We start from the raw sequence: 19,837 nt of genomic DNA on the forward strand, positions 1-19,837 counted from the left end.
CCCGGACGGCGTCGTCGTCTCCCGCGTTCAACTTCATGTCCCAGTCTTCGACAAAATGTTGATACACATCATAAACAATTTCACTACTTTGTGCCCCAAAGAATCCTTCCAGACGCTAGATTAGATTTTTCATTCATTGGTAAGTAGGTGCTAAAAGATATAAGAGATATAAAAAGACAATGAATTACACAGGTAAAACAATATAAAAACTTTTCACTGCGTGAAATATTACCGCAACAGCAAAGTGATGCCGGTCATGATGCCGGTAATTTTGGGGCTACAGCACACTCGAATGATGACCCACGCGCAAAAAAACGCACAAAATCGTTGGCAGCACTTTAATTCCGTTATTTCTTATGATAAACAGAGCATAATTATTCTTCTCCCACGGCGCAGGATCACGGTCTTCCTCAGGGCAGTGTCTAATCCCCAGCCTTGTTCTTTGTAATGATAAAGGCTGTTTTCAATAATATTAATTAGATTTCTCCACATTTTCGGTATTTTCTTCACGCGGACAACCTGGCCGTGTGGCATACGCATGCTTATGTCAATCACGCACTGCATTATATACAATTAGCTTATAAATGATATGTGTGGTGTACACGGAGGGGACTGCAGATTTCCCCCGTTAAGTCAGCTGTAGTTACCTTTTCTAGGCAAAACAATGTTCAACCTCCCCCCCCCCCTATCTTCATGGTGAAATAGTCACTCTAGTTCACATTTGTGAGAGCCGTGGAATAACGTAAGATCGTCGTCTTGCAATGCTCATCTTGATGACCTTACGCAACGCTGCGCCAGACGACTAAACATAATGAAATGCATAGCAGGACGGGATAGGGGCGCCGACAGACGCACTCTCCTCCGCCTCTATACCTTCCTGATACGCCCGATCTTGGACTGCAACGGCTTTCCTTTTGATAATATTTCTTCACAAGAAGTCGAAACCTGCGCGGCTATCCAGAACGCAGCCCTCTGCATAGTGACTGGTGCACTTCGCACCTCCCCGGTCCCAGATCTGCCCGCGGGCACGAATATCCCCTCCTTGTCACACCGACGAAAATTGCAACGTTTCAGATTTTACGCACGCGCCACAGCGCTTTGGCAACCTCACATACAACACCCTCGCACACCTCCGCCGAAACCGCACACTTACCAGCGCGGACTCCAGCATCCAACTATCCGCACTCGCTTTATTCGAGCGTAACGGGCACTTAATCTCCCGGGCATCCCCTGCAGCCCAACTCCCAGTCCGCGACCCTTTTGGGGCGACCGTATACCTAACAAAATCTTTCTGTATAAATACACAAAATAAAACTTATCAGAAACCGAAGTGCTTGCACTCTTCGTTGTGTTTAAAGGAGAACATGACCAGCACATCTTTATTTATGCTGACGGCTCCCGACGCTATGGCCGCACAAGAGCTGCCTTCGTACATCATAATACCAAAATCAAACCGCCTGTCAAATTACAATACTGCGTATACGGTTGAACTGACAGCAATCCTGGAAGCCCTGCTCTACATCAAGCAAGGTAACCTACAAAGGGCAGTGATATGCACCGACTCTCATTCGTCGTTACAAGCTCTCATCACTCTTCATAATTCATCCCACCCAACTTCAAACGGCAAGCGACGAACGTTCTGATCCCTCCCCCAACAAACTCACGTAATATTTCTCTGGATACCTGGTCACGCAAATATTCATGGAAACAGCACTGCTGACAAAGCAAAACGAAGCCTCATGCTTCCGGAACGTTACCATCTGCATTGTCCCGTTTCTGATATTCTAGCAGTCATCAATTTACATTTCTGTCTCTTTCTCCAATCCGAGTGGGATCAACGCGCTCATCACCGCCTGCACGTAATCAAACCCTTACTTCAGCACTAGCCGACAATTTACCAAGATATTCGCCTCAAGGCGCTGCTTGCCAGACTGCGTACCGGTTGCACCAAAATCACCCACTACCACCTTTTCGAGCATTCCTCCGCTTTCATCGCTGCGACATCCCACTCACAATAAATCACTTCCTCCCCGTGTGTCCAGTACACCAACGATAAGGACAATCGCACATCAATTACAGCAACGCTAATCGGCTTCCATTCACTTCCATTCTTTCCTTGGTGATTCCTATCCTAATTTGCTGGTTTTCCTCTTTGAGTTTTTACACAGTACAGGTCAGGATGATTTCATTTAAAAAGGGTTTTCCTGCATAATTTGGCAAATATTGCAGGTTTTTCCCTATTGGGTAGGAGTCCTGATTTTTGTTAGGACTTTCCAGAACTAAAAAAAAAAAACATCACAGCACTACAAGGTAGTGCCGGACGGCGGAGCCCGGGGCGGCTCTCCCCGTTGTTGTGATGGAGCGGCCCGGCACGGCATCCAACCATCCCGCATGCCGCTGACAGGTCAGGTGGGCCGGGGCCACCGTTGACACAGACACCACACAAGGGACTGATGGCACCCGGGTGTGGCGAAAGGGCTGGTGAGGGGGATCTCCTGTCGTTCAAGGGTGCTGAATGTGTGTCTTGTGACGCAATTATATCTATTGCTGCGGTCTGCGTTACTTGCTATGATCTTGGTGGACAAAAATGGGCCAGGCTAACGTAACGTCACTTCAAAATACCCTCTCCCTTGCTTTGTGTCGGGCAGCATAAGCCGGTTTAGCGTAATCCTTGCTCGGCCTCATGCCGGCGGTAAATCATCCCGGTAATTTTTTACTTTGGTACCTGTATGGCCGACGGAGGGAAGAGCTACGCTAGCTGCCGGGTTCCGAGTATTGTCGTGCGGGGGGAAAGCTGTGAGGCATCAGCTGACATTGTGACGTCACTGAAAATGGTTTTGCATCGATCGGGATCGGGGTTCTTTCGGGCCGACTGAAGGCCATAAGGCTTTTGCTTGTGATATGGTGTCACTGGTATTCGGCTGGGTATGTGACGTCACTGGTCGTGAGTTTGTAAGGCTCTTTTGGGTCCACTGAATGCCGTAATGCATCAGCTGGCCATGTGTCGTCACTGGTATTCGATTAAACATCAGGCGCGACCGGCCTCGTTCCATCTTTACTTTTCGTACCTGTCTGCTGCAAGCATTTGCGTGCCGCACAAAGGTTTGACCGAATCACCTCAATGCGTGACGTCCCTAATCATCACTTCATACGAGTGCACTTACGCCCCGCGACCACGGTGTGTCATGGTCCGCGAAGTATCACCGGATAGCGTGATGTCACTGGTATTCCAATAAATACTGGGCGCAACAGGCCGTGCTTCATTTTTACCTTTGTACCTGTCTACTGCAAGCATTGGCGTGCTGGATGAAAGCTGCCGGACCACCTGAGTGTGTGACGTCACTGGTCATGAGTTCCACCGGTGCTTTTCGTCCAACTGAAGACCGCAAGGTGTCAGCTAACGACGTCACTGCTACACGTTTCCACGGGCCCTTTAGGACCGACGAAATGCCTTAAGGCATCAGCTGGCGATACGACGTCACTGGTATTTAGCTGAACATCAGGCAACAGGTCATGCTCCATTTATACCTTTCGTATATGTCTGCTGCAAGTATTGGCGGATTTTTTTGCGGCCAACTGAAGACCATAAAGCATCAGCTAACGATGTGACGTCACTGGCATTCGACTGTGCGTGTCGCTGGTCATGAGATTTTACGGCCTGTTTTGGGCCGACGAAAGGTCATACGGCACTGACTGACGATGTGACGTCACTGGTATTCGAATAAACTTCGGGCGCGACAGGCCATGTTCCACCTTTATCTTCGGTACCTGTCCATTGCAAACATTGCCGTGGAAGGCTCTGCCAAATTACCTGAGTTTGTACGTCACTGACCATTAATTTAGATACTCTTTTGAACCTACTATGGGCCACAAGGCTGACGATATGATGTCACTGGGTTTCGACTAGACATCATGCACAACAGGCCATGCTCTACCTAAGCCATGTTTCGTCTGTACCTTTCGCGCCTATCTACTGCAAGTATTCGCGCGACACATAGGGGCTCTGCCGAATTACCTGAGCGAGTGGTGTAACTAGTTATGAGTTTACGCGGGTTTACTCTGGCTGACCGAAGGACATCAAGCATCAGCTGGCGATATGACGTCACTGGTATTCGACTAAACTCCAGGCGCGACGGGCCATGTTCCATCTTTACCTTTCGTACCTGTCTCTTGGAAGTATTGGCGTGCTGAATGAAGGCTCTGTCGAGTCTCCTGAGTAAGTAACGTCACTGGTCAAGAGCTTTTTACGGGACCTTTTGTACCCCCAAACGGTATAATACATCAGCTGACGGTATGACGTCACTGGTGTCCGACTTAACATCAGGCGCGACAGGCCATGTTCTATCTTTACCTTTCGTACCCGTCTATTACAAGTATTGACGTGCTGAATGAAGGCTCTGTCGAGTCTCCTGGGTGTGTAACGTTACTGGTCATGAGTTTTTTCTGGCTCCTTGGAACCCTCTATAGGGAAAATGCATCCGTTGACGACATGATGTCAATGGTGTTCGACTTAACATGAGGCGTAACAGGTCATGTTCCATCTTTGCCTTTCGTACCTGTAAAGTATTGGTACGTTAAATGATGGCTCTGCCGAGTCACCTGAGTGTGCGACGTCACTGGTCATGAATTTTTACCAACTATTTTTGGCTGAGCGAAAGCCATAAGGCATCAGCTAACGAAATGACGTCACTGGTAATCCACTGAGTGTGTGACGTCACTGGTCATGAGCTTTTACGGGCCTTTTTTGGCCGAGTTCAGGCCATTAGGCATCAGCTAACGTTGTGGCGTCATTTGTATTCGAATTAACATCAGTTGCAATAAGCCATGTTTCATCTTTACCTTTCGCACCTGCCTACTGCAAGTACTCGATATTTTTTATATCTGAAACATGGCTGTCTGAAACATTTTTTCTATATCTGAAACATGGCTGTCTCCAGCTTTGGAATCTCATTATGACTTGCCTGGATACCGAGCTTTCTACTGCAGCAGATCAAAAGGGGTAGGTGGTGGATCAGCAGTATACATTGCTGATCATCTTCATCCTATACAACTTTGGAACCCAGTTTTCTCTACAGCTGAAGTGGTTTGTGCTGAACTACTCTGTGATAATGCTAATATTATCATTTGCCAAATTTATAGGTCACCCAACACTGACAAACACCACTTCAACTCAGAGCTAGAGCAATGCCTAATTTGGCTTAATAAAATGAACAAAGTTACATTTATTACTGGTGATTTCAACTTTGATCTGTTCTCACTTGATATCAATCCTAATGTGCATGCATTTTTCACCAACATGTGTTCAAATGGCTTCTTTCCTACAATATCCAGGACAACTCGGTCTTGCTATCCATCATGCACTCTTCTAGATAACATATTTTGCAATGACTTGTTAAAAGTGATGCATACAGGCATTCTCCTTCATGATTTGTCTGATCATTTCCCTATTTTTGCTTCCACGAACTATGCCTCACACCCACACTCACCTGATGTTCGAACACCCATTACCACATTTGATTACAGAAGGCTGGAAGAATTTAAACAATTCCTTGTTGACCATCTGGTTGATATTGAAAATGAGCCAGAACCTGATGCTATTGCAAATCAAATTGTGTATATTTACAATGCTGGGATCACCAGGTTTTCTCACACAAGGCACATTTCTAGAAAGACCAGCTCACGCAAACCATGGGTGTCACCTGCACCTCTTCTATCAATTACACGTAAAATCAAGTTATTTGAACAGAAATTGAAGAACCCCAGTCCCCACAATATTGCAACATACACTTGCTACCGCAACATTCTAACTACATCTCTTAGGCTAGCCAAAAAGAAATACTACAGTAACGAATTCAGTAAATATTCTGGGAATTCCAAGGAAACATGGAAAACATTACACACTCTCATCAATTCAAAACAAAAAAAGGATGCAGATCCAACCAGGGTTATTGGTACTAATAACAAAATTATCACAGACGATCCGGATATCGCTGAATCATTTAACCTCTTCTTCAGCGAGATTGGACAACAGTTAAAAGACGAGATGCCTAAATCATCTTTCGACCCCCTCCAGCTCATCACAAATGTCGAAAATGAAATGGATCTGCCCCCCACTAATGAACAGGAATTAATTCTTCTCATCGATGGGCTAAACAACGTCGGAGCTGGAGTCGACAATATTAGTTCAAAAATATTCAAGTTATCTTATAAGGTTATAATCACACCAATTCTCCATATTTTCAACAGCTGTTTGTCCTCGGGGATATTTCCAAGCATTTTCAAAAGGGCCGTGATTAAACCCATCTTTAAAAGTGGGGACTCGCAACTTGTAGATAATTACAGACCTATCAGTATTTTGCCGTTTATGTCCAAAATTCTTGAAAAACTTAAATATAATAGACTCGTCCTTCATCTAAACCAAAACCAGCTAATTCACCAAAATCAGTTCGGATTTCAGAAGAACAAAAGTACTTACATGCCAATTCTTCTTCTGCAGGAAACTATTACAAAGGCTTTTGAAAATGGGGAATATGTGTTAGGTTTGTATTTAGATCTGAAAAAAGCCTTTGACACTGTAAACATTAGCCTTTTTCTACGTAAACTTACTAAATATGGTATTCGACGAAAATCTCATGAAATCATTTCTTCATATTTGTCTGGCAGAACTCAATGTGTAAAAATCAGGAATGATCTATCAACAATCAAAAACGTAACAATGGGGGTACCCCGAGGATCCATTCTCGGCCCAATCCTCTTTTTAATGTACATAAATGACCTACCTAAATTAAGCAGTAACATTATTTGTCTGTCTTATGCTGATGATACTGCGATTGTTTTCAAAAATAATAGTATTGTCGAGCTTCAAAACAATGTCAGTACGCTTTTGCTTCTAATGACTTCTTGGTTTGCTGCTAATTTTCTCTCCCTGAACGTATCAAAAACATTCACACAGCATTACACAACCCTTTCTTTGCATTTCCGACTAAATGTGCAAATTAATAATTCACCTATTGAAGAGAAAAAAGAAATTAAATACCTTGGTGTAATCATTGACAAATCTCTTAAGTTTACAAGCCACACTAATTTTGTTGCAAGCATAGTAAGCAGAGCTATTGGAATAATAAGTAGGGTTAGGTACTTTATTGATAAAACAACGTCACATCTACTCTATAACACTTTGATTCTTCCTTACCTAAATTACTGCTGCTTGGTTTGGGGCATAAATTATGCTTCTCAACTAGATCGATTGGTAATTTTGCAAAAAAGGGCTGTGCGTCTTATAGAAAATGTGTATCCTCCGCAAAGCTCAGAGCCAATCTTTGAACGATACAAAATTTTGAAACTATCGGATATTGCTAAATCTCAAATGTTAATTGTGGTGCACAAATTTTTAACTTCACAGCTCCCTGCATCATTCGATTTAATTTACAATCTCTACGAATCCAATGACATGGATATGAGGCGAGCAAAATATTTAGAACAACCTTTCTCTTATCGTAATTATAGACTATTTACAGCATCTTGCCTTGGCCCTAAGCTGTGGAACGACATTATGGTTCCATATTTTCCAAGAATATCTGATATCCCTGTATCGAAAACCATCGTTAAGAACATCATCCGCAAGCATTTCGTGAACACATATTAACGTAACAAACATATTTGAAGACATTGCCATCCTTGTGCTGTACATATCCAACGCACTTCATATTTGACCTCCTTCATGTTTCATAATCAATTTCTGATATAAAGTCATGCACATATACCCAAATTAATGGCGCTGGCTCCGGAAGTTCTCCCAGCAACAAGCTCTGCTTAGCTGGGTGGACTCCCTGGAAATCCAGCCCAAAACCCAGCACAAAAATGACCAGGTAATTGCCCCCTCCGACTTGTGACTGTATAACCCTTACTAACACCGGGAATTGAGTGGTTGTAGATTATTGGGCGGTTGTAGCGGGCTGTCATTAGCTGATTTTGGCTAATGACTACTTTAAGCCTTTTCATCTATGATTTTTCCCTCCCTCTCACATAGCACAATTCCCTCGGGTCTGCTCCACCTCCTCGCCTGTTTTTTTAAGTTTGTTTGATCTTCCTAGCTGGGAGTGCCGCGACTTGATTTTATGTTTTCTGGTGTTAACGTACGGTTTACTGCGTCGCTGGGATTGAGGGAGGGGCACTCCTGGTTACCTGTTCTTGGGTAACGGCGTAGAAAAAAAAATTCGTGCGCTACAAAAAGGCTCTGTCGATTCGCCTGAGCGTGTGGTGTAACTGGTCATGAGTTTGTGCAGGTTTACTCGGGCTGACTGAAGGACATCAGGCATCAGCTGACGACATGACGTCACTGGTAATCGACTAAACTCCAGACGAATCATCTGAGTGGGTGACGTCGCTGGTCATGAGTTTATACGGCTTCACTTGGGCCGCCCAAGGCCACAAAGCAACACCTCCCGTGAAGCATCATAGGATGATATGTCGCCACTGTTATTCGACTTAACATCAGGTCCAACATGCCACGTACTTTCTTTACCTTTCGTACCTGTCTATTAAAGGTATTGACGTGCTGAATGAATGCTCCGTCGAATCTCCTGAGTGTGTGACGTCACTGGTCACGAGTTTTTTACGGGCTCTTTTGAACCCATTATAGGTTATAATGCATCAGCTGACGACATAACGTTACTGGTGCTCGACTAAACATCAGGCGCAACGGGTCATGTTCCATATTTGCCTTTCGTACCTGGCTGCTGCAAATATTCGCGTGCTATATGAAGGCTCCGCCGAATCACCTGAGTATGTGACGTCACTGATCATCAGTTGGTAGGAGGTCGCTTGGCCACCTATGGTTACGAAATTCCGCAGCAGAGGTGGGAGATGCACCATAGTTAAGCACACTAATTTTATTGTGCGCACCATTAAGTAACAACTTCAAACGCAGCGGGCTGTTTCAACGACTAAAATTTTGAACAAACGTTAACACAAAACAAAGGGGATCCCAGCCCAAAAACCGACGTATATGCAAAGCTATTCCGCCCTACATCACAGGATGCGCCCCTGAGCAGCTACGGTCTGGAATGCCCTGATGGCTAAATAATAATCAAGGGCGCCGCCTAGCGGCCATAAGTCTGGGCCACAGCCCGAATATCAGTGACGTCATATGTTCAGGCGATGCTTGATGTCCTTCAGTCAGCCCGAGTAAGCCCGCGTAAACTCATGACCAGTTACACCACATGCTCAGGTGATTCGGCAGAGCCTTTATGTAGCGCGCGAATACTTGCAGCATAGAGGTGCGAAAGGCAAAGATGGAACATGGCCTGTTGCGCCTGAGATTAAGTCAAATACCAGTGATGTCGTTTCGTCAACTGATGTCTTGTACCTTATAGGTACAAAAAAGCAGCCCGTAAAAAACCCATGACCAGTGACATTACACACTCAGGAGATTTCACAGAGTTTTCCTTAAGCATGTCAATGCTTACAATAGACAGGTACGAAAGGTAAAGACGAACATGGCCTGTCGCGCCTGGTGTTAAGTTGAATACCAGTGACGTCACATCGCCAGATGATGCTCAATGTCCTTCAGTCAGCCCGAGTAAACCCGCGTAAACTCATAACCAGTCACACCACACGCTCAGGTGATTGGGCAGAGCCTTTATGTGGCGCGCGAATACTTGCAGTAGAGAGGTGCGGAAGGTAAAGATGAAACATGGCATATTGTATCTGTTACTTAATTGAATACCAGTGACGTCATATCGTTACCTGATGCCTAATGGCCTTAAAACTCATGACCAATGGCGTCACACACTTAGTGGATTACCAGTGACGACATATCGTTAGATGATGCCTTATGGCTTTCACTCGGCCAACAATAGCCTGTAAAAACTCATGACGACGCACTCAGGTGATTCGGCAGAGCAATCATTAGGCTCGCCAATACTTTAACAGGTGCGAAAGGCAAAGATGGAACATGACATGTTGTGCCTGATGTTAGGTCGAACACCAGTGACATCATATCGTCAGCTGAAGCATTATACCATGTAGGGGGTTGAAAAGAGCCCGTAAGAACTCTTAACCAATGACGTGATATAACACACGAATGCTTGCAGTAGACAGGTACGAAAGGTAAAGATGGAACATGGCCTGTTGCGCTTGATGTTGAGTCGAATACCAGTGACGTCATATCATCCCGCGATGCTTCACAGGATATGATGCTTTGTTGCATTGGGCTGCCCAAGTGAACCTGTATAAACTCATGACCAGTGACGTCACGCACTCAGATGGTTCAGCATCACCTTGATAAAGCACGCGAATGCTTGCAGTAAACAGGTACGAAAGGCAAAGATAGAGCATGGTCTGTCGCGCATGACATCTAGACGAAAACCGGTGACGTCATATGGTCAGCTGATGTGGTATGGCTTACGGTGGGTTCAAAACAGTCTATACAAATTAATGGTTAGTGACGTTACACACTCAGGTAATTCGGCAGAACCTTCCTTCAGCATTCAAATGCTTGCAATGGGCAGGTACCAAAGGTAAAGATGGAGCATGGACTGTCCCGCCTGAATTGTATTCGGATACCAGTGACGTCACATCTTCAGTTAATGTCGTAAAACCTTTCGTCGGCCCAAAAGAGGCCGTAAAATCTGATCACAAGTGACATCACACAGTCGAATGCCAGTGACGTCACATCATTAGGTTATGCTTTACGGCCCTCAGTTGGCCCCCAAAGGTCCTTAAAAATGCATGACCAGTCACGTCACACACTCACGTGATTTGGTAGCTTTTATTCATCACGCCAGTACTTGCAGTAGACAGGTACGAAGGTAAAAATGAAGCATGACCTGTTGCGACCAATATTTAGTCGAATATCAGTGACGTCGCGATACCCGGTGATATTTCACGGAACATGATACACCGCGGCCGTGGGGCCTAAGTGCACTCTTGTCAAGTGATGATTAGTGACGTCACACATTCAGGTGATTCGGTCAAGCTTTTATTCGGCACGCAAATGCTTGCAGCAGACAGGTACGAAAGGTAAAGATGGAATAAGGCCTGTTGCGCCTGATGTTTCATTGAATACCAGCGACGACATATCGTCAGGTGATGCTTTACGGCATTCATTGCACCCCAAAGAGCCCTAAAGCCTCACAACCAGTGACGTCACATATCCAGTCCAATACCAGTGACATCATATCGCTAGCAAATGCCTTGCAGCCTTCAGTCGGCCCAAAAGAACCCCGATCGTTGCAAACCCATTTTCAGTGACGTCACTACGTCGGCTGATACCTAACCGCATTTCTCCATCACGGCAGTACGGGAACCCTGCAGCCAGCGTAGCTCTCTCCCCACCGTCGGCAATGCAGGTACCCAAGTAAAAATATGCCACCTTGTCATGGTTATAGCCAATATTACATGTCTTCTTTGACCCAGAGCTCTTGGTTTTTATCATTTCAGTATAAAGTATAAATCATTCAATATGGAGTTTTTTGTGGGGGGGGGGGGGGGCACTGTATGCACCCAATGTGCGGTGTTCCTCCATTTTTTTGGGTGCATGAGACCAATCAGTGGGTCAAATGTTCTGCAAAGTAGGACACAACCCCAGAGTATTTTGCACTGACAGCATGGATACATGAATGTGCAATGTAATTGGAAGCACAGGCTAAACAATATAAATCAATCATTTGATTGATGTACTGTATTGATTGTATTGATTGATTGATGTACAGTACTTGACATTCAAGGCTGTGCTTATGACCATGCTCAAACATTTTCAGTCTTGTATGCACATTTCAAATGTGCATCTGGGGAAGTTAATATTTGGTAGTTTATTAGTAGTAGTAAGTGTAAATGAATATTTCTTGTGATGACAGTTTACTGCAAAACATAATTTGAAGACTAGTTTGAGTGAGCTTAAATCAAACTAACTTTATGGCATGCTTGGCACTTGTTGCAAAAGGGATAATCATTGGAATCATCTACCTGCTGGTCATGAACTGAATGCCCTGAAATTTCTGCTGCTGCTGTCCTTAAGTTAATATAGTGGGACTGGTACATGAGTGTGAAATGTAAATATGCTTGTGCATTACAGGTGTCAAGAGCAGGAAAGACATGGCTGACACAGAAAAGCTGGGAAAACAAGGATGGTATGGCCTTTGGTGGCTAGCTTTTTTGTTGTGATTTATGTGATCCAGTTTTTAGTGGCTTCCATCCTAGTTGTCATACTAAGACTGTGACATTTGAATGATACCCATGCAGATTTGCTGTCCTTTGATTGTCAGTCACTAATGCACAATATGAACAATTTCCATGCCCCACAACATTTTGCTCTTGCAGGTACATGACAGACAATGGCCTTAAGAAGCTCTGCAGCGGAAACAAGCTATCAGAGGCAGAAGTGATAAAGGTGGCCATGGATGTAAGATCTTTTTTTTGCACAAGGCCTGTTTTGTACTATCCCACTAAAATCTTCTTGGTTCACCACATTTATTTCTTGGCAAGAAGCAGACTTAAATCTCACTTTTATGGGACCAAAACTGATCTAAGATTCTATGTTATGCAAGTATTTCCAATGCTACCATTTGTCTGTGTTCCCTTTCAGTGTTGTGTTGTATAACCTTTTGATTATTAGATATATGAAATGTTGTTAAGGCCACAAATCCTTAATGAACTAGGAATATGAGTCAGTTGTTGCCAAACTACTCCCAACAGTTTCCAAATAGTCACATCTCAGTTATTTCAGACTGACCTCAAGGAATATGGAAAGGGTCATATCCCAGAGAACTGGAACAAGAATGATATTGTAAGTAATTCTTTGGTTTTGGAACACATGTTTCATGCCATCAGTACAGATGCTTAACACCATTACATACATCTGAGTGGCTGTTGAAAGTTTAATTGATCTCCTGAGGAAATAGCTCTGGCTTAGCTTATTTGCCTTCAGTCCATTCATCCATGGAAAGAGAGATTATTCACATGAGTTGCATCCACGGTACATGCCATTGCATCTAAGTACAAGCCTTTTGTGATTCCTTAAGTGTATGCCATAAACCTGAGTTGCTTTATGCAACATGACAATGCAAATAGTGTCTGTGTGGTGCAAACTCATGCAATGGCATTGTCACAACAATCAGTGGATTGACCTCCAGGACTTCTGAACCTCCATGTGTTACAATGGTGATGTTGCAATGATAACATTCCCATTCCAGGAGTGATCAGACCATAAACATGATCATTTTGCATAGTTGTATACTTAATGTGCACTGAGGTGGCTGGTTGGATACCCTTTGCTCAGGTGGGGGGGGGGGGGGGGGTCATTTTGACCTTCCTGAGATCCCAGCAACTAAAAAAGTGAGAGACACCAAATTCACAAGGTGTGTTGACCTGTGCATGAACTCACATAGGTCAAATTTTTAGGGTTCTAGGTCATGACATTGGGGTCAAATAAGGTCAAACAAGGTCAAATTCCAGGTTAGTGTTCAAAGGGCCCCTAGAACCTAGATAACTGTTCTGAGCAAAAGGTCACATGCTCATTTAAGGTCAGTGACTGCTTAGCTATTTTAAGGTCATGGTGACCATAATCATGCAAGACTGCTTTGTGTTTTTCATTTTTATAAGTGCCAAAGATTACACTAGGCAATATGTTCCTAAAAACAAAATGTTGATCTGGGTCGTTTTGGGTCGGTGACCCATTCTGACCCTTAGGAAGTCAATGAAAGGTGTATAATGTGGTTCCTGATATCAATCAGTTTGAAGTGAGCTCCACAAACTACCCCATATGGCAAGCCCTAGAGTAATATAACAGGTTGGTTTTGACCTTGGAATGACCTTCATGCCTGACCCTAGGTCAATGTATTTGCTCATTCAAGTGTTGTATTGCCTAAGAAAGTATCTCAGAGATTTATGGGTATGGTTTCTTCCAACACTCCATTGTTGGATCAGATTGAACGATTCCCTAGAAATTGCCTTCGCTGAAACCATGGCCATATTTTTACCTGTCATATGTCAGCGACCCTACAAGAAGCGTCAACATTTTTTTATGGCAGACGTTTCGGTATTCAATTTTATACAGCTATGCAAATTTGGCGCGGCTACGCCGCGCTGTTCGGAAACTATTCGGGAAAAGCCCTCGGGAGGTCAAGTTGACCCCCCACACACCCAAGCGCGCGTTAGTCACCTTTTCCGTACTACACGGGATATGAGAATCATAATGTCATACATTAGATAAAACATGACATAATTATACTGAGCAGGAAATAGAAGATGTAGCAATGTACACCAAATGACTCTGCACTGAAATATTCAGCGGGCTCACCTTCCGACATCGCCCGTTAGGTCTCGATCGAGGGCGTTGTCCAGATTCAGAAGGTACGAAACGTCTCGGCCCCCAAGGCAAATGAGGAGAGCCAGGGCGCGCCACGGCTGCTCAGGGTCACACTCAGTGACGGCAACAGCACGGTAACGGTCAGTATGGTTTCGGTACCTCAAGCTTCTGTGTAGTTCAGTCCCGTCTTGGTTCGGGCATAGGTGGTTCACGAGCATGTGCAGAAATGTTTTGTTTACTGGATGCTGTTTTGTAATCTCAGTACGACATTTACACGGAAAAGTCTGCAATGTATCAGCAGGAAAATGAAGATCTCTGGGGGGGGGGGGGGGGGGCAGCTAGTACAGCGTATTTCATGTGACAGTCCTTAGTAGAGCCACGTCAGCATGACCAGTCAGCCTGAGACTTTTGAGCATGACCACCCTCCCGCTGATTCTAGCCTGACCACCGCCCCTGGCCACCTCTCGGCAGGCGCTCGAGGTGGGTCAGTGGAGCCGGCTCGGCCTGAAAAGCGCCCCGGGCACGAAGCTGCGCCTTCGCCAGCCGGTGCCTGTGTGCAGCGGGTTTCTGCTGGTGTCGGACGCGGCGCTGCATGTGCTCGGCGGCCATGTGCCGCTACTGGTGGACAAGTGGCTCATGTCCAAGGCGAGTACCTGCCGCCTGGATCACGAGAGGCAGGGGCTCAGATGAACACGCCGGCTGGAATGCCGTGAGTGAGGATAGCGCATGAGGCAACGCGCCAGTGAAAAGTTGCCAAGACAGGCGCCGATATCTTTGTGTTGTGGCCAGTCAAATCTACTTGATGCTGCTGAGAAAGGGCTCAGCTCTGGGTGTTGGATCATTGTTGCACGTACTCCTCGATGCAAGGTCGCGGTAAAATATTAGTTGAGTGCTCGGGAGGAACGGGTTGAAGTACGCCGAACACCCTACAAGTCATGGCAAATCTCCCCTTTGTAGCAGAGCCTATCCGAGACGGTGCATCTGTATCAATATGAAATCGCACACTCTTAACGGCGGTTTCAAATTCAATGAAACACAATAAGTAGCCCGCAAAGTGTGTATGAAATTTGCGAATTACGAATTGTACGGCTTACTGTATTTCATTCGAATGTGAAACTGCAGTCAGACGTGCGCGGTATGGTTCGGCCTTGGGAGAGTTTGTCAGGCGACTCCTCGTCCTGTTCCTCACTGCTGGCCGAGGCGTCGCGGTTGACCTGAGCATGGTGCCAGCAGGCGTTCGCGTCTCAGGATCTGCGGCCAGCCAGCGGCGCTGCCGGCGGGCCGCCGCCCTGGGTCCCCTTCGGCAAGAGCATCTCGACGGCGCACAAGGCCGAACATAACTTCAAGGTGAGCTCACTACTGGCACTGGGATGACTGGGACTCGTGGGACAATGTGTTGAAGGGAAGGCGCATGGCGGTGCATTATGAGGTGGCGAGCTTGGTGGACTTCGCTGGTTTGACGAAATTGCGTGGTCTTGCGTTGGCCACACATTTTCGGTAGCTGTGTTACATCAGTCAGAGCAAATCGAGGAGTGATATGGTGCCCACAGCCGCCTTGGAACATGTTGGCAAACACGTTGGTCGTTGGTCATGTTTTTTTTCTGTATGCCTATGGTCATTGAAATCAAACCACGTCGTGGCTTACCGTGCCACAGTACGCCAGGTGGTTGTGAACAGACTTCACGTGCTGTCCAGTACCTGCGCAGCCCAGCGCCGTGCGCGCGTGCTCCGCCGACTTGGCGTGACGTGACCTGACCTGACCTAACCTGACCGTCAGTCACTGGCGGGCGGGGAGGAGGTGCCGGTGGACGCCGAGTTCGAGGCGCAGCGGCGCGCGCAGGTCGCCCAGCTGGCCTACGTCGGCCGAAAACAGTTCGGCGGCGGCACCAAACAGGTGAGGCCAGCCGCCTGCGGCACGCGGCTGACCGAGCAGGGCCGGTCTCGTCGGCCGTTGTAGGGAGCCGCAGAAGCTGACGGCCGTAGGTACCGGGCCTGCACAAGCGCTCGTGCTGGGAGATACGAAGAGTTAGGCAGGGCCGGCGACGCTTTCCAAAAAATGTGCGCATCACTTTTAAATCGGTGGCTGGCAACTGACGTCAGCAGCACGCCAAGCCGAGCGGTCCGGGAGTCCCGTGTTTCCCGGTTTTTCGTTAGCGGTGATAAGTCGCTGAACCCGCTGATTGGCAGCGTGCATTGCGCGTTGTCGAGCCGCCACCAGCATCGTTCGCGTGATAACTCTGTGATTAGTATGCATATCAAGAAGCTCATGAAACGACGCCGTGCAGCCGCACGGCGTCGCCTCTGCTGCTTCGTGCAAGGTGTGCCGCGTCCTGGCTTGGGCTTCACTCGCTCTGCTACGGCCGTTGCATGTGTGAACGCTCAGCCGGCAATGTACCGTCAAGCCCCGGCATCATGGTCGTCACGTGATGTGTCGCCGTCAACGCTGCCGTTACCGCCATCAACTGCTGTCATCGACGTCATTATGACAGCGCCGGGGCCGCTGCTGTCATGATGAGCAGAGCAACAGCAGCATTAATGTCATGGCCAAAGCGATCACCATCACTAGTACGTCGAGCCACCGTCATCGTCAGAACCCGAAGTACCGCCGCAACCAACACACAGCCACTACCGTGACCACCGTGGCAGCCATCGCCGCCGTCGTAATCACCATCGTGCCTTCCCTCTGCCGGGCGCAGATGACTGACGGCAACCTGCAGACGCTGATGGGTGCCGGCTTCAGCCAGGAGGAGTCCGAGGCCGCGCTCAAGTACACCTGCAACGACGTGGGTCGTGCCCTGCATAACCTGCAGGTGAGGTGGGCGGGCGCCGCTCAACGGAGGTCCGACCGGGCCGCGTCCGGTGCCTCCCGGCGACGCGAGCGTAACTGGCGCGCCGCCGCCTCTGTTATGCTCTGGCGACGGACCGCCGTTAGGAGTGTGCTACGGGGTTCTACGCATGGCTGCCCGTGTGTGCACGTGGCATGTCATGACATTGCCCAGTTGAGATGTTTCCAATAAGGCCATGCTAGTGCACAGAACGACTGATTTATTGACAGAGCGTGCGTTTGCCCTGACTCCGCTCCAGCTCGCATGATGCTGTTACAAAGGTGTCTTTTGCGTGTTCATCTGCTTGCACTGTCATGCGGGAATGTTTGCCTTAGCAGAAGCCCACTCGCCCGCTAAACCGATGTAACTGGCAACTCCAGCTGCTCGTGACTCACACCGGCGTCATTCACCACTTCGTCCGTTCCTCATCCGCGCCATCGGCGTGACCTGTGCGCATGTCGATCGGCAGCGGTTCCGCGCACGCCAGGAGGGCCGCGACGGCGCTGACGGCGACACGGACCGCGGCCGCGGCCGCGGGCGGGGCGGCGGCCGGGGCCGCGGCGGCCGGTTCGACGACGGCGAGCCGCGTAGCGGCGGCGACGGCCGGCGCGGCCGCCGACGCTTCGATGAGAACGAGGAGCCGTCCAGCCGGCCTTGCGAGCCCGTCACCCTGCTCGACTTTGTTGGCCTGAAGATCGGCACCGCGCCGAGCGGTACGTTGGCGCTGGCGGCCGGGCGCTTAGAGTTGCGCCGAATGTGGTTAGGTTATTTAACGGCGCGTGTGGCTGAGAGCCGCAAAGGTTGTTGGCGGGCCTGAGGCGACAAGGGGGGGGGGGGGGGGGTTGGAGGATGCGGACGGGTGGGTGTTGATATCGGGTTTGACTCGGTTTTTTTTGTCTAAGACCTCCGTTATCGGACCACGTGCGCTTTCGTTGGGTGTAGTTTCCATATGTTCTAATCATTTTTTTTTTACATTGAGTTGTGTAGCTGCGTCCGGTATAAAAGGCTGATCGAATCAGTTAGACCTGGTGCGAATCCAGGCATGCCGTCATTGGCTCCCCATAGTGTCTGCTTGCCACCGCTGTTTTGAAGCTTTTGACCCCCCCCCCCCCCCCCGTTTTGAGCCCTTTTGGCGTGTCTTGCTCATTGTCTTTTATCCTTACCTGCCCCACTTATCGCCGCCCTGATGGCACCCCTCCCTCCCTAGCACCTGCCGAGGTGGGTGATCGGGCGCCTCCACCCGACCGCCAGCTCCCTGACAGCGGCGGCGGCGGCGGCCGGCTGAACTACGGCGGCTCATCGCGCGGCCGCGGCGGCCGGCATTCGGTCCGCCCCACCGGCTCTGACGAGTTCGTGGAGGGCCGTCGGGCGCGTGAGCGGCGCCAGGGCGGCGGCGGCGGACCGGGGGGCGCCGGTGGCCGCTCGGACGACCGGCAACAGTGGCCGGAACTGCCGCAACAGACGGCCGCCGAACCGGCGCCCACCGGCGAGCGCCAGGCTCGGTCCCAGCCGGCGGTCGCCTCCTCGTCTCAGCACCGGTACTCGGAAGAGGAGATGTGCCTCGCGAAGTACTGGGAGGACGGACAGGTGTGTGGAGGTGATGATGGTGTTCCGGGTGGCGGTGCCCGTGACTGAGGGGGCGGGGTTTCTTTTCATGTCGACACCACTAGTTTGCGTTGTAGCTGTTCTGTTTTCTCGTTTTTGGTATGCTGCCATATGTTTGCTCAAGCGAGTCGGTCAGCCTACGCGATCAAAACCTTGAAAGTGCCCTGGGATAGTACTCAAGTGCAAAGAAAACGCACAATTAGTGTGTGGAGGCGAATTTTCGCTAGCTACCAGCGGGATAATGTGCGTATCATGATGCATATTAGCGTTTTGTGATGCCTGGCTGACACGATTGGCCAGATTTCGCCCCTCGTGACGATCTATGGAGCTATGGTATCCAACGCCATGGGCACCGCTTCCTCACCGCCACTGCCATCCACAGATGTACCTGGCTTGTGTGATATCTGAGGGCGACCAGACCTGTGTGGTGAATTTCGTCGACTACGGCGAACACTACGAGGAGGTGCACCTGTCTAATATGCGACCTCTGGGCTTTGTGAGTACCATGTGGCGCGATGCTTGGTGTGTCAGGCGCGTGCTTCACCAGTTGGACGTTTGTTTGCGGCAGTTTGCGTGTGTTCACGGTTTGTCTACAGTTCAAAACGTTACAAGGTGTTTAAACTGTTGGCTGCGACGTGATCTCTGGTAGGCGGTTGAGAGCGAGATCAGACGTCGGTCAAATTGTACGTTTTTACTTTGCAGGCCATCAGTTAACGACCGGTCGTTACGTCATGCCGAATCATTGACTTTGTTCACGGGTTACGGTAGGGGGGCGTAGTGTGGATGTGCGGGAATGCGCGACACCCGCGCGGAGGGACGCGCGCCATGTGGCACCGTGGACGCGCGCCATGTGGCACCGTGGACGCGCGCCATGTGGTCCGCGCCGCGTCACGCCCGTCCGCCGCCGCCGCCAGGAGTCGGAGGCGAAGGAGGAGCCGGCCCGCCAGCCCCTCTCGCGGCCCACCTACGACGAGGAGCCAGAGGAGACATCTGCCCTCTTCAGTCACGGTGGCCGGAGCGGAGGCATGCGTGAGGCGCGGGACGTGCAGGGCTATAGTGCGGCGCCGCGCGGCGGCAGCGGCGGCGGCGGCGGCGGCGG

General features: G+C 48.7%; 1 protein-coding gene across 1 annotated transcript; it reads left to right on the forward strand.

Moving 5' to 3' along the window:
- The first annotated feature begins 2,354 nt into the window (after nt 1-2,354).
- On the forward strand, nt 2,355-19,795 carry LOC119107323 (tudor domain-containing protein 3). The gene is made up of 15 exons (XM_037230747.1): nt 2,355-2,404; nt 11,301-11,351; nt 12,077-12,131; nt 12,322-12,403; nt 14,320-14,448; nt 14,780-14,953; nt 15,542-15,655; nt 16,086-16,202; nt 17,005-17,118; nt 17,603-17,720; nt 18,341-18,351; nt 18,667-18,720; nt 19,121-19,234; nt 19,653-19,746; nt 19,788-19,795. Exons 1-15 carry the CDS (start codon nt 2,392-2,394, stop codon nt 19,793-19,795), a joined length of 1,248 nt encoding a protein of 415 aa, XP_037086642.1. The 5' UTR covers nt 2,355-2,391.
- Nucleotides 19,796-19,837: the final 42 nt, after the last annotated feature.

This window comes from Pollicipes pollicipes, unplaced genomic scaffold (assembly GCF_011947565.3).
Source record: "Pollicipes pollicipes isolate AB1234 unplaced genomic scaffold, Ppol_2.1 Scaffold_6686;HRSCAF=7923_pilon_pilon_pilon, whole genome shotgun sequence".
Classification (NCBI taxonomy): Eukaryota; Metazoa; Arthropoda; class Thecostraca; order Pollicipedomorpha; family Pollicipedidae; genus Pollicipes; species Pollicipes pollicipes.